The sequence below is a fragment of the Nicrophorus vespilloides genome, unplaced genomic scaffold, assembly GCF_001412225.1.
Source record: "Nicrophorus vespilloides isolate i.1.1-1 unplaced genomic scaffold, Nicve_v1.0, whole genome shotgun sequence".
NCBI lineage: Eukaryota > Metazoa > Arthropoda > Insecta > Coleoptera > Silphidae > Nicrophorus > Nicrophorus vespilloides.
Window position 1 is genome coordinate 26040 of NW_017096360.1, and position 13960 is coordinate 39999.

At 43.7% G+C, this 13960-nt stretch overlaps 2 protein-coding genes across 4 annotated transcripts in view; one reads left to right on the top strand and one right to left on the bottom strand.

Annotated features, from left to right (window-relative positions):
* Positions 1-5336, top strand: part of LOC108556811 — a 22055-nt gene extending 16719 nt beyond the window's left edge. Inside the window, exons 3-9 of the mRNA XM_017913082.1 lie at positions 787-965; positions 1030-1176; positions 1238-1487; positions 2593-2700; positions 2753-2928; positions 3331-3926; positions 3994-5336. Of these exons, the coding sequence (XP_017768571.1) occupies positions 787-965; positions 1030-1176; positions 1238-1487; positions 2593-2700; positions 2753-2928; positions 3331-3926; positions 3994-4739 (2202 nt within the window). The 3' untranslated portion in view covers positions 4740-5336. The remainder of the gene's footprint in view (positions 1-786; positions 966-1029; positions 1177-1237; positions 1488-2592; positions 2701-2752; positions 2929-3330; positions 3927-3993) is intronic.
* A 1572-nt stretch (positions 5337-6908) lies between these two features.
* LOC108556797 (myotubularin-related protein 4) lies at positions 6909-13807 on the bottom strand. Of its 3 annotated transcripts, XM_017913068.1 has the most exons (14): positions 13430-13802; positions 12109-12714; positions 11864-12042; positions 11571-11796; positions 11319-11509; positions 10410-11255; positions 10083-10351; positions 9557-10025; positions 9352-9495; positions 9025-9289; positions 8864-8971; positions 8618-8677; positions 8068-8276; positions 7691-7999 (listed from the first exon to the last, which is right to left on the bottom strand). In XM_017913068.1, the coding sequence occupies exons 1-14, from the start codon at positions 13487-13489 to the stop codon at positions 7792-7794; spliced, it is 3840 nt and encodes a 1279-aa protein (XP_017768557.1). In that variant the 5' UTR covers positions 13490-13802; the 3' UTR covers positions 7691-7791. The 3 variants fall into 3 exon arrangements, with proteins under 3 accessions (XP_017768559.1, XP_017768557.1, XP_017768558.1); XM_017913069.1 differs by lacking the exon at positions 8618-8677 and having other exon boundaries at positions 13430-13801; XM_017913070.1 differs by lacking the exons at positions 8068-8276; positions 8618-8677; positions 8864-8971 and adding an exon at positions 6909-7590 and having other exon boundaries at positions 7657-7759; positions 9234-9289; positions 13430-13807.
* Positions 13808-13960: the final 153 nt, after the last annotated feature.

Genomic DNA, 13960 nt, shown 5'->3' on the forward strand with positions numbered 1-13960 from the left:
AATTAGCAACATGTTGACAGATAATCGTATAATTTATTTGTTGCTTCATTGCAATGACATCTTGTCAAATTTGCTTATTATATAACCTAACTTAATTGTGACTGTCACAATTGACAACCATGTGAAGATTTGAAATGTTTAGTTATTATTATTTTTTTGTAAATTTAAGCAATTAGAGATTAGATAAATCTTTTTTGAAGAATATAATCAGTGGTCTTTCCTATTATTCAATTACCGGATTCGCGTTATGCGTCGTTCATTCGTTATGAGCTGTCAAAGTTAAGTAATAAAATTCGTTTTTTGTTTTAAATTTGTTTGAAGAATAGATGACTTAATCTAAATATAGAGGGCGGCACACACACACACACTCAACCCCTCTGCGAAACTACATTTTATTTTCGAACCTTCACAACAAACATTATTAATAGAAAATGAAATATACTTCGACTCCAGCGTGAAGGGAAGGAAAACGAAGTAAATAAATAGTTTTTGCCGGTCTGAGGAAAAACAATTAGAGCGCATTATCGATGCCACACTTTGGAACTGCGAAGCATCTGTCGCACATGTGCACGCACGCACACTTCACCCGGATTCACTCGTTAATTTAAAATGAAGAAAATAAACAGCATCATCATCATCATTGTCGTATTTGAACTTTTCTCGAGGTCGCGCGTTCACGAGAAGAGCGCTCCTCTTCGCCTGACATTTCGCAACGCCGCCTACGCAACACAAAATATGCAATTTTACATCTGTATTATTATTAATTTTTGTTTGTTTTGTTTTTAGCATGCGAATGCAGTGAAGGTGCAAGCCGCCTCGTACGTGCAGAAGAAGCAGGCCAGGAAGCAACAGCTGATGATGATGTCCAGATCGGTGACGGGAAGTTTAGCGCAAGCACAGAATCTCGTCGAAATCACCGACGTCAAATATTTCTCGCAGCCGAAGCCGGGCTCTTTCTTCGCCAGGTAAGAAAAACGAAATTTCGTTTGACTGAATGAATGATTTTGAATGATTTGTCTTTTGTCGCAGGGATAACTTGAGCAATTTCATCCGCTGGTGCAGAGAGTCGTTGCAGATTATCGAGTGTCTCCTCTTCGAATCCGACGATCTGATAATGCGGAAGAACGAGAAGCACGTGATTCTGTGCCTCCTGGAGGTGGCGCGACGTGGTGCCAAGTAATTATCTTCATGATTCATGTTGATTGCAAATTGTTGTTGATTGTGGCGTTTTGTGCAGATTCGGTATGTTGGCGCCGATGCTCGTGCAGATGGAGAGACAAATAGACAGGGAAATCGCGGCGGATCAGAGGAGGAACGATTCGATACATGCGGACGTTAACGGCGTTCCTGGATTACGAATGGAACAGAACGGAGACGACGAGGAGGACGACGAAACCGACAGCGAAATGGAGGACGAACAACCGGTGATGGTATACGGACCGCTTCCGCAGATCGTCACCAACGACCTGAAGAGTTTAGACGAAATGGTAAATAATTACTACGATCATGATGATGATGATTGTAAATCGGATGGATCGACCCGGGGCATCCACCTAATTTGGTCGCAGCAGCAGCAGCAGAAATAGAGAGTTTCTGAATTGTCTCATTGTATTGTAATGCAAAAACGATGAATTATACATGCGCGCTTGTTTGTTCCCATGACAACATATCGCGGATTGTTGTTTCGTTCCCATGCGACGACAACAACAATCACATTTTTCATAAAAAAAATTGACGTATGAATCTCAAACTCAAACACACGTAACATTCTAACATTTCAAATGAGAGAGAGAAACGAAACGATAAATTTTTTGGATTGTTAAATGCGGCGCAAGAATTCAACGTCGCAGACACATAAATCGCGACCAATATATACCACCACCAGCAACAGCAGCAGCATTTATTTTCTATTTTCCTTTTTCACCGATCTCCGCATTCGATTTGCGTATATATATATAACTAATTTGTATGTTTTGCACAGTGCTGCCACCCCACGCTATTTTACCTCTTCCATCCCCACGCAAATTTTACTCTCGCATCGATATATTTCTCTCTCTTTCTCTCTTTGATACTTTTTGTCTGCGTCTCACTTTTCGTTTCATTTTTTGTGCAAATCTCTGCTCCCATTCCGATCCGACACCAACGCCATCCGCAAAGTATACAAGAAAGAAACGCGCATTCCGTATGGACATTATAGCTAATTACCTCTGAATTGAATTGAATTCGTTTAGCGAGGAATGCAATGTTTGTTGTTCGGCCGTTAAGTTGGATACATAATCAGCAATCGCAATTGTTTTTGGTAAATGGATATATTAGTAGGCCGTGAAAAACAAATTTCGTTAGTCGCCATCTCGATTAAACATACATAAATTTCCATTGTTTTCGCAATATGATTATTATTGAAGAAGAGGTCCATCGCGTCACGATTTTCCAGTGAAAGTAAGCGTTATTATTATTATATACATAATCGCGCCTCCGGACTTTAAAAAAGCAGATCGGATCGATCCATCTCTTCTGGGAAATCAATTCATTACAACTTCAAGAGTCAAGAATATCACTTTATATAATGTATGTAATTGTGTTTGTGTACAGGTGAGGGATCTTGTGGAAAAGTGCACTTGTCCGACGCAGTTTCCGATGATCCGGGTGTCCGAAGGAAAGTACCGGATCGGCGACACCAAAGTCCTCATCTTTGTCAGGGTGAGAATATTTCAAATTGTTGTGTGTTGTAGTTAAATGTAATGTTTTGCAGATCTTGAGGAATCACGTTATGGTGAGGGTAGGCGGTGGTTGGGACACTCTTTCGCATTACTTGGATAAACACGATCCGTGCAGATGTCGGGCACAGCACAGAACGACGCAAGGCGCGAGACTCATCAGTAAAACCGGAGCTTCGGATCTCCAAGGCGCTCAGGTCTATTACGACAGGTAATAATATCAATATCAACGTTGCTGCTCATTTAGATTGTGTTTTGTTTTCTGAGACACGACGAATCAGAGCTGCTTTGAACGTGTAAACAATTCTTATTGGGCCAAAATAGTTGCAGCTGCGAATCATATCGTCAAACACAATCTGACGATCGGCATTTTTTTGTGTTCTTAGCAATTCTATTGGTTCTATATCGTTCGTTCGGGTCGGCCCACAAAAACAATTGGTGTTTCAACGCTAAACGTTTTTTGTTTGTTAACTGATAAAATTTTCTTTTATTCAAATCTAAACCAATCGACAAACGGGTACTTGTCAAGTATAATTCACTTGTATATCTGTGCATTCTCAAAGTGTGCTTGGAGTATTGTTGTTTTTATTCAATTGTTTCTGGGTTTCTTTAGATCTGCCGGAAATCAGAACGGAGGATCTCCGAATCACAGCAACGGTTTTAGCAAATCTTCGTTGGGTCCACCGATGAACGCGATCAACAGATCGAGATCTCGATCTCCGTCCCGCATGAGCAACGATCGTCGCTCGGTCAGTCCGTTTCTGCAGAGGAAGAGTTTGGTGCCACCGGCGAACAGATCCAGATCACCGACACCCAATTACGTCTCGACGCACACGACGAAGCTGTCCACCAGCAGCAGCAGCCCGAAGAAGACGCAATCCTCCAACTATTCTCATCAATCTCTACCGTACATTCCTTCGACGACTCAGACCATTCCAAAGACGACGAGCCGCAACAGCCCGAACCATCATCACGTCACTCACATACAGATTCCTGCAGACGGCAACAGCAAATACGGTGCAAACACGACGATGAAGGCGGAGGCGAGTCTTCAAGTTTCTGGAGACTCGAACACGGATCACAGCGATAACGCCTCCGAGGTCTCCGACGAAGGTTACAGGAGTTTGGGCGTCGTCGTCAACGGCGGCGATAAGAAAAACAGAAACTCGTTGTACAGCCAGAACAGCGCCGAAGACGTAGAAGAAGCAGGTGAGAAATTAAATTAAAACAAATTTTGTAATAAGCTCGATTTCTAATTGCACTCTTCGCGCCGCAGAACGTCAACTGAGCAACGATTTCAAGGACGAGTGCGTCGCCGACAGGAAGACGCTTTACGTGCCGTCAGAGGGTGGTCTCCGTTTGGGCAGCGTCGACAGGGAGTTGAGGAGACCCGAAGGTGAAAGACGGTCGCAGCAATCTGCAGGTCGTCGTCGCAACAGCATGGACAGTGGCAGAGCGTCGCCGATGGTGAGGACTCCTTCGAATCTAGAAAGACCATCAGCAGCAGCAGCTGCAGGTAGCAGGAGGAACAGTGCAGAGAGGAAGCTTCCAATTTCTCCAAAGAGAGGAGGTGCGACAGCGAGATTCGGTGGTGGTGGCAGCAACAGCAGTAACACGTGGAACGGACGGCAGAGAGCGCAACGGCCCAGTCTGAACGTGGACACCTTCACCAACGGCGGACCTTTCTCGAGAAACTCTCCGACTCGGAGCAGCGTCTCCTCTTCGTCGTCCTCGTCGACCGTCCACTACGATCACAACGGTCGTCGGTTGTCGCATTCCGCTGCCACTTCGCCGACGAAATCTTCTTCGTGTCTGAAGGAGGAACTCATCCGGGAGGTGTCGAAGGCGCACGACAACAAGGACGTCGTCATAGCCGTCACGAAGCTGCTCAAGATGTACGGCAGCATGAATTCGCTGAACCAGTCCAAACATCTTCAGGAGGACGTCTTCAAGAAGAGGAAGGACTCGAAACCGGAAAACTTTGTGTCGCGAATCCCTGCGCCCGTCCTCAATCGCATGTAACAGAGCAGAGTGTGCGTTACATCTCTTTCTCTCTCTCTCTCTCTCTATATATATATCGATGCATCGTGCATAGATCATATATTATTTTTGTATCGGGCAGATTTAGATTATTTTTATTTTGGTAAAAGTCGTCGTTAGCGATCGAATACAGAATAGATTGATATTTTTACATGTGAAGAACTATAGCTACTATATAGTAATAGTAATAATAACAATAATAGAAGTAGCATAATTGCAAAATAGAACAAGAAACAAAACAAAAAACAGTGGCTCGATTCAGTTTGCAACTTGATCAAAATCTATTTTGCGTTTGTCCTCTTTTTCTCTCGTTACCAGCAATTGTTTCTTTTTTTTTTGTCTTCAATTGCAATCAAAAGAGAGACGACGCATTTTGAAAATCTTTTTTTTACTTTTTCATTAGTAATTATTATTATAATTCATCAATATAAATCGAGGTGCTCTCTCTCTCTATCTCTCTCTCTATTCAATATACGGTAGCTTCTTTCATTGCGTTGCGTTGTTGTCGGTCGTCGTACTTCATTTGTTTGTTTGCGCGCGCCACCCTTGTATTTGTATTGTATCTGTATTTTATGCAACATATATATATATATTTTTTGTTATTTATTTAGCTTAGCTTTAAGGAAATGAAGAAAGAAAGGAAAAAAAAGTATCGACAGATTTTACGTTTTTAATTATTGACTTATTATGATTATGATGATAATTATTATATAATATTTGTTATATTTTATAATTGAATTTAGCTAAAAAAAAAAAACTCTTTACACACACACAGAGAGAAACAAAAAACAAACAAGGCAACAAGGGTTATTTTTATTTTATTATTTTTTTTTTGTATGTTCTCCCCCTGAATTAATAAACAAAAGAAAACTGCAGAGCACTCTCTAATTTTCGCACCTCTCATTCTTTTCCTCGTGAATTACGTAACTAGGCAACGCGTAAACGTCTTTTAACGTCTTCTGTCTCAACAACAACAACAACAAGTTTGAACACTCAAATTAAATTGAAATAATTGGGCTTTAATTTGAACAATTTTAGAAAACAAATTCGTATATTTCGAGTTGTGAAGAATTCAATGTCTTCACAAAATGCAAATATTGGCAGATTTGCATCTGTTTCATGTAATAAAGTACGATCAATTCAGTTGGATTGGGGGGATAGGACGATGATGATGATGATGATGATGGTAAGGTAGAGAGTATAAGAATCAAAACGAAAACTATAAAAATTTATGACCATATATAATTTATGTTGTACATTTACAATAAAAATTATATCCATTTACATATTTATATATAATATATATTCATATTAAATCTCGCCACTATGCATTATATTTATATTTATTTCATATTCTCTCGCACGCAAAATGAACAACATTTTTATTGTATTCAATAAATTTTTAATTTACGCACATTTTCATACTTGATCGTCCCGCGTGTGCTAACTAAACAAAACAAAACAAAACACAAATATAATATATATATATATGTGTTTGTATGAAATGACAAGTGACAATAAGTAAGATAGAAAGAGATGGTAAAACTCTCCATATTTTCGTCCACACTTATTACCAAATAAATATTTATACAAATGTTTATACGACTTTTGCTTCTTTCTTTGCAAACCTTTTTATACATGATGTTCGTATGCTCTACTTCTTCTGCATGTTCATTTTTTAGTCCGGAAAAGAAAAAGAAACTACAAACTTTTGCATCGCAAGAAACGAAAACCGAAACAATACAAAAATTTTCCTACGTCTCACTCTCTCCTTCCTTCCTCCGCTCCCAACGAAATTTCCCTAACAATTCAATGTTGCTTTCTTTTTCTCTCTTTTGCATTTTACATATTTTTTATTACACGTGCATTGTTTTCATTGCATGTATATATATATATTTGTTTTTTGTTTGTTTGTTTGTTTAAATATCCTAAATATCCAAATCCATATTTATATAATACGTATGTAGTAGTAGTAATAGTAGTAGTATTTATGTCTGTATATATCGAAATCGAAGCACCCTGTTCATTACTTTCTTTTCTCCTCACTAACAGTTAGTAGTATACTAATTATATATATATATATCGTCTCGCTCTCTTGTCTCTTCCTCCTATCAATTGCCGCAATTTCTTTAATTTTTGTGTGTGTGTGTGTGTGTTAATAACATCAATGATAATAATAATAACAATTAATAGAGTAAAGCATCACAGCTATGAACTTGTCTTACGAATGGAGGAGGAGGAGGGGGGAAATGGAAGTGTTTTGTTTCTGGTTGATGGGTGTACAACAGACTTTCATTCGTTCATTTTTTGTATGTTTCCTCTTCTTTTCTCTTCTCTTCGTATAGAGGAGGAGGAGAAGAGGAAGAAGCAGAGATGTATGTGTGTGTGTGTTGAAGAGAGATAATTTTGCGCAACCAAACGTATTTCGACCAAACAAGAATAATTTGACTAGAACGAACCCTACAAGCGAACAGAAATAATAGTAATCACATCACAAGAAGGAAAAACAGCAACAACAACAAAAAAGAAAAATGAAATAATTAACAGAGAAATAATTATAGTAAATAATACGCGGCGAGTGTGTAAATATATAAATAATTGGAGAAGGACGCGTCGTGTCTTATCGTGTCGTCTATGTAGTATGCAGTAGTAGTGGTGATAGTTGGCGGTGGTGGTGGTAATCGAAAATTGCTTTTCCTCTTCACTTCATCACGATCGCATTAAAACGAAATACAATAAAAGACATTACCGAAAAACAACAACCTTCTCTCCTTCATCGAAATAGAGAATTAAACGAGAGAGTGAAAAAATGTGTCATATGCTGCCGATTTATCTGAAAAGAATAACAAACGATATTTTGAATTGCAATTCCTAATTACTAATTACTGATCTTACATACCTATGGGTTTTCTATCGTTTCAGTTTATCATCATCATCTTCGTCGTCGTCGTACACCCTCCTCCCGCTCACACTGCTGCTGCTGCTGCACCCACCTCCTCCTCCTCCTCCTCCTTCTACACGTCGTTCTTCTTCATCAGTTGCTGGTTGCGGTGATTTGGTGCGGGTTGTTGTTGGCCGCCGAAGAGGACGAATGTTTGCACTGTTCGGGGATTTCACCGCACTCTCTCCGCCGCAGCTTGGAGTAGCAGGAGGTACACACGCGCACCGGGTCGTACAGTTGTTCGGATGGGAGAGGAGTGCTGTTCTCGGAGCAGTCCGCGCAGAAGATGCGACCGCAATTTCTAGTTTTTACATTAGAATTAGTGTGTGTGTGAGCGTGTACGGGTGGTATCGTTTTTGTCGTGTTTACCTGCAGTGGTGCTTCCTTCGACCCAACCAAAAGACTGTGCTACACCCGGTGCACCTGGAGACGGCATGATCCGGCACCCACAACGTGGGAATTCCCTCGAGCAACGACGGACCCTCCTCCACCGCCTCCCACGACATGTCCGATCGAAGAGACTCGACCGCCGATGCCTGCCCCTCGCCAGCGCTGCACACCGACTCCACAACTGAACTCTGCAACACCAGAACAACAACACCATACGGATCCGTTGTAAATATTAAACGAAACCACAACAAATCAAAATACAACAAAGACACACACACAAAAAAACAAGATTCAAACACACACGCAGTCGAAACGCAAACAAAAGTTAACAAGAACATCGATCGGGTCAGTTGGAGGTGGAGTGAGAGAGGTCGTTGATTTAAGTAGCGCCTCGGGTTATATGCACACACTTTAAGCGACGAATGATGGACATGTGGGAGGAGGTAGAGGTTGCAGTGGATATTAATGATGGTGATGTTGGAAATGATGGTGATGGTAGAGGTGGTGGTGGTGCACACTTGCAACTGACCGACTGAGGCGGAGACAGCAACTGCAACGGAGACGACCTCTCTGCCTCATCGCACGCCGCCTAAACCAAAACGATGAGCAAGAAAGAAAGAAAAAAAAAGGAATCGTTGACCCCAAACCAACCAACCAACCAACCAATGAAGAAAACCAAAAACCCATCCCACCCTCAAAACCCTTCGTAAGATGATCTACCTCCACGAGTCTTGTGCGACCCCCCCACATATATGTAGGTGTAGGAACTACTCACCGTTTCATCGTTTTTATCCGCTTCGTTGTGACTGCACTTGTGACAGACTTGCTTGATGAGCGCCTGCCTGTACGTGTGCAATTCCCTCTGCAGGGCTTCAACTTTTCTCTGCAAAAAACATAATTATTAACTATAAACGTTTGATGCTGCCGGCTACTGACCCTGTTCTCCTCCATGATCTGTTTGAGACGTTCCTGCACGTCCGATTTGAGCGGCATAAGACCGTCGTCGTCTAGGATGGTGCTGCTGTGGTACTTGGGTGGACTGTTGTTGCAGTAAAGGAAACTGTCCCAACCGTTGGCGCTGGGTGTGCGCGAATACTGAGGCGGCGTCGGATATCTGCTGGACGTCCTTTCGCTAACGACGCTACCTCCTCCTCCGTTCTGCTGTTGCTGTTGTTGTTGCAAGTGCTGGTCGTGGGAGTGACTTGAATTCAACACTTTGTATGTTTACTTTTTATCGAAACGAGGTGGTGAAACTCTGTTTACCTGTGCTTGCCGTGGACGAATTTGCTGCGATGAGCGCACATCTTGTAAGAGTCGCTGTTGCTTCCGCCGCCGCCGCCACCGTCACACGAAGGCAGATCGGCGCTGACCACCTTCTCGAAACCGTTCAATTCCTTGGAAGACGTGCTGAAAATTAACGAAAACATTAAGCATATTGTTGCATCCGACCGGGGAACTTTCTTCTTACCTTCCTCCAACGTTGTTATCGGAGACGAGCGTTTCGGTGCTCGTGTCCACAGAGTTGTCCGTCAATCTTCTGACGCCGCCTGCTTCGCCTATCACTGTGACGATATTGTCGGACCTACTCTCACTGCTCGGCTCCGTGTCCGAATCGACGGAATCCGCGTCCTTCGTTGACCGTCCGTTCCCATTGACGATGACATCTCCGACGCTCTTGTCCAAGCAAACGCTGAACATCAGTTCGCCACCTCCAGTGTCTGCAGCCCCGCAACCGTCCAATCCTCCATCAGCCTCATCATCATCCAAGGTACGATTACATTGTTTACTTTTAAAGTCTATCGCCAGTACAGCGCTATCACACTTGGCATCTGCAGCAACACTGCCACCGTCAATCGAATCACCTCCGTTCGTCAATCTGCTCCTCCTCATTTGTTGTTGTTGCTGCTGCTGTTCCACTTTGCTCATCTTACTCTCGACTACAATTTATAATACAATTCGTAATTCCAATAGTTCACTTCACCTAATCGGCTTACCATTGTTACAATTGACGCAAGTGTTGTCGTCGTCGTCGTCTTCATCAGTCTTTTCTATCACAAGATTGGTAGCATCTAGTAGATGCTTCGGTTTCTGTTGTCCGGCGACAGTCGGCTCATCTCGTCGGGCGTTCTTATTATAAATGCAATCGCTTTTGCAGTCGTCACCCTCGAGTTCACATAAAAAATCGGTGTCGCAGTCTTTGGAGTTACCATCGCCGTTTAGGACGACCGCAGAGTCCGCGTCCAATTTGTGTCCGTTAGTTTTTCTGCAAAAAATACCAGGAATAAAACTTTTTTTGTAACGATTATGATGATGATGCGTACATGGCCTCCACTATGACGCTAGGGTCGCTGCATCTGCGCACGTGTGTTCCACTCCCGGACGCCTGAAGAAGGTCCCCATATGATCGCGTCTTGGTCATTTGCTGCTGCTGCTGTTGTTGTTGTTGTTGCTGCTGCTTCTGCTGCTGTTGATTATTCTGCTGGGAGACGACGTCACCGTTCGGTTGAGAGCCGCCGCCGCCGTCGCTACCGTTTGTTGTTGATCCGTTCTGCATTTCCATCGAGCCCAGGTACACCTCCGACCACATCTTCAGGTCACGCACCTGGTACTTCGGCCAAAGCACAGTGGACGTTGACTGCGGCGCGTACAGGTGATTTTTGTAGTCCACGTTGCTGAGGAACGTCCAGACGGATAAGGTCGTATCGTAGATGCGCTCCCGTTCCATCTTCGTGTTGCAGAGGAAGGTGCCGAAGAGGTTCGAGAACACGTGTTGAGCCAATTTCACCAGGTAAGTGTGCGACATCTCGAAGTCGCACGGAAATTGATGGATCAGCTGATGGACGCAGTCGAGCCACTGCAGGAAGACCGGACATCTTTCGTTCAGATCATCGCTTCCGGTTGCGTGACCGCAACGGTCCGCGAACTTGTGCCCAAAAGACAGCCACTCTCTCTCGATCAGTACTCTGAAGCCGTCGAATGTACGATAAAACGGATCCAAGAGGATCTCTCCGAGCGCGACGATCTGCGGAGTTCGATCCCAACCGTCCGAGCAATGGACGAGCACCGGTCGAGCGTCCCTCTCCACCGCTGTAACCAGAGTCACCGCCGCCCTGAACAGACCGGACATGTTGTGGAGCCAGCGCGTTCCTTCCAGCTGACTGAACCAACTTTCAAAAGAAATGAGATCATTAGGAATCTTTAATAGACACGCACGCATTGATAACACTCACTTGGGTTGATCAGATGAGGATGCGCACAGTTGTCGCAGCGAATGGAAACTCTTCCTTATGGTGTGAATGTTTGCCAAATTCATGAACTGTATGTCGCCACTCGGATAATACTCTGGACACTCGCAGCCGCCGCCTCTCGCTCTGTTCGCAACCGCCGTTGTATACGACCGGGCGTCCATGATCAGTACTTTCTGTATTCAACAACAACAACATAACAACAACATAAATATAATTTTTAATCGACAGACGAACCTTCCTTTCTGTAATCTCGATGTCACTTTGGATGTGCGTAGATTCGTCGATGCTCGAATTTGCCGATGCAGGCGAATGCGACACGTAGAGGGTGTGCGGCCCTCGGTCCTGCGTGCACGCCTCCGAAATAGCCTTTATCAGATCCTCATCTTCGGCCGACCTCCAACCTAACCATCCGACCTCCGGTTGACTGCAGCGTGCAATCACCGCCCCGTTCCCCACATGTCTAACACGAAAAGAACGAACAGAATAATAATAAGAAGAACGACGTTGCAATCGAGATGATTAATTACCTCCAGACGACTGCTGGTATCCTGCGGGAGCTGCGGAACTTGGCGACCGTCTCCAGTACCTCGTCCGTTATATAGGCGGGCACCAGGATGTTCGGCGGATAGCTGCTGCACAGCTTGTAGTTCTTGTTCACCGAACTTATGCGCCAAGTGCCGTGCAGGTTGAATTTCAATCGCTCCACCTGAACACATTGAATACATTGATAATCGTTATATAGTTTGATTGGTTTGATTATTATTATTATTACCTCCGCGTTGAAACTTCTCTCGTCGTGGAGCAAATCGTGCTGCGTATCGAGGCGACTCCCCACCGTATGCATCGGATCCTCCTTGCTCCAAACGAAATAGAAGAACGCGAACAGCTCCTCCAGGTGGGTGGGCGGGGCGAACGCTTTGGTCAGACGACTGCACCAATCGCTGCACGTCTCGTTATTGTCGAATGTTAGCTTATAGGTCCTCGCATCTTTGCAGCCGATGTGCAAATAGAACAGATCCCTCTGCTCCGCCACCTCCAGCAGACCCAGAGGTACGTGATGCTGCGTTTCGCACAGCTGCAGAAACAGACGATAATTGGTGAGCACCACCGAACCGTACACAGAGTGACCCGAGTGGACGATTCCCTCCCCGTAGAGAAGCTGGAACGGCGGTGGGGCACCCGTGTTATCGCCCCCCGTCGGTAACGGGTACATCTGTAGCTGGCTCACGTGCAGCATCGAATTCGGTTGCTCCGAACTGTTCTCCATCATCCTTTTGCTCTCTTCTACGTCGTCAACACAACCACCACCACTTCGTCGTCCTTCTCTTCCTCTTCCTCCTCCTCCTCCTAATCCTTCTTCGCTAGACCGAATCGAACACTGTCAAAAATGATAGTTCAATCAACAAACAACAATAACAAAACCACACCGGCGTTGACGTGCAAACTGTCAAACATCTGTCAAAATTTGCTGTAGCAGCAGCAGCACCGTCAACAAATATACGAAACAACAAACAAATAGAAACGTACAGTATGTTTTATGAGATTAGATTAGGCGACGAGGCGATTGGAAACGATATCGCTCGCCTGCCTGCCTTTGCCTGCCTTCTTGTCTTCCTTCCTTATCTTATACGTCTATATAGATAATAGAGTGGCGAACGGATATCGAAAGATGCGCGCACGAGTGAAAGGGAATTGAATGAATATGAATGCGATAGACGTGCACGAGAGAGAGATGGGAACACACGAAAAACAAAAACAAACATCGAAACATGGCCTAACCTTGAAATTTATTGACATTTATAGCAGCGGCTACATTTGACACTTTTACGAAACAATAGAATGTCGAATTGGCATTATGTAAACGACTTTGGATCGACAAATTATTATTATTATTATCATTGTATTTCAGCTGCAGGCGTTGCTAATAGCAACGTAATAATATAGGAATGTCGGGCGTTGTTTTTGTTGCACAGTGTGTGTCGAGTTTGGCCCCAATATTTCGGGTTGGGGGGGGGGAGGGGGAGTTGGTGTAAACAGTCGGTAACTATTACTGCTACTACTACTGACTACTACTAGAGAAAGTTGCAACTTACGAAACGTCCTATCCCGTTTTCGTTGTAGTTGTTGTTGCTACTGCTGCTACTACTCCTCATCGGAACATGACCTCAACACGACTGTGTGCAGAGAAGCAGTTGTGTGTTTCACAGCTGCCACAGCCGCAGTCGATGAACGACGGAAATCAAAATGAAGCAAGCGACCAATGGGTGAAACAGAAGAAAAAAAACAACAAAACAATAACAACAAAAAAACTCTGCCCGCAACAGCAGCAGATATTATATGCATATGCACTTTTAGGATTCGAACTCTGAGATGGGAACGCGCAGAAACGACCTTGGGACAACAAAATGGTTGACAATGACGTTGCTTGGAGGGGTCGGGATTTTAACTGTGCGAATGCATTTCATTTGGAGAAGGTGGCCGACGTCAAATTTGGTTGCATACACACTGCAATTGCATGCATGCACGTAATAATAGAAGTCATTACAATTATTTGTACATTCATGTATATAGGTAAAGTAAATAAAAATTATGATTAAAAAAATCCGTTCACATTGGTCTACTAA

Coding starts and splice junctions, on each gene's coding strand:
- LOC108556797 (XM_017913068.1), bottom strand. CDS start 13,489: ATGAGGAGTAGTAGCAGCAGTAGCAACAACAACTACAACGAAAACGGG. Junction 10,026..10,082: donor TTGCGTCAATTGTAACAATG/GTAAGCCGATTA, acceptor TATAAATTGTAG/TCGAGAGTAAGATGAGCAAA. Junction 8,678..8,863: donor CGGATAAAAACGATGAAACG/GTGAGTAGTTCC, acceptor GTTTTGGTTTAG/GCGGCGTGCGATGAGGCAGA.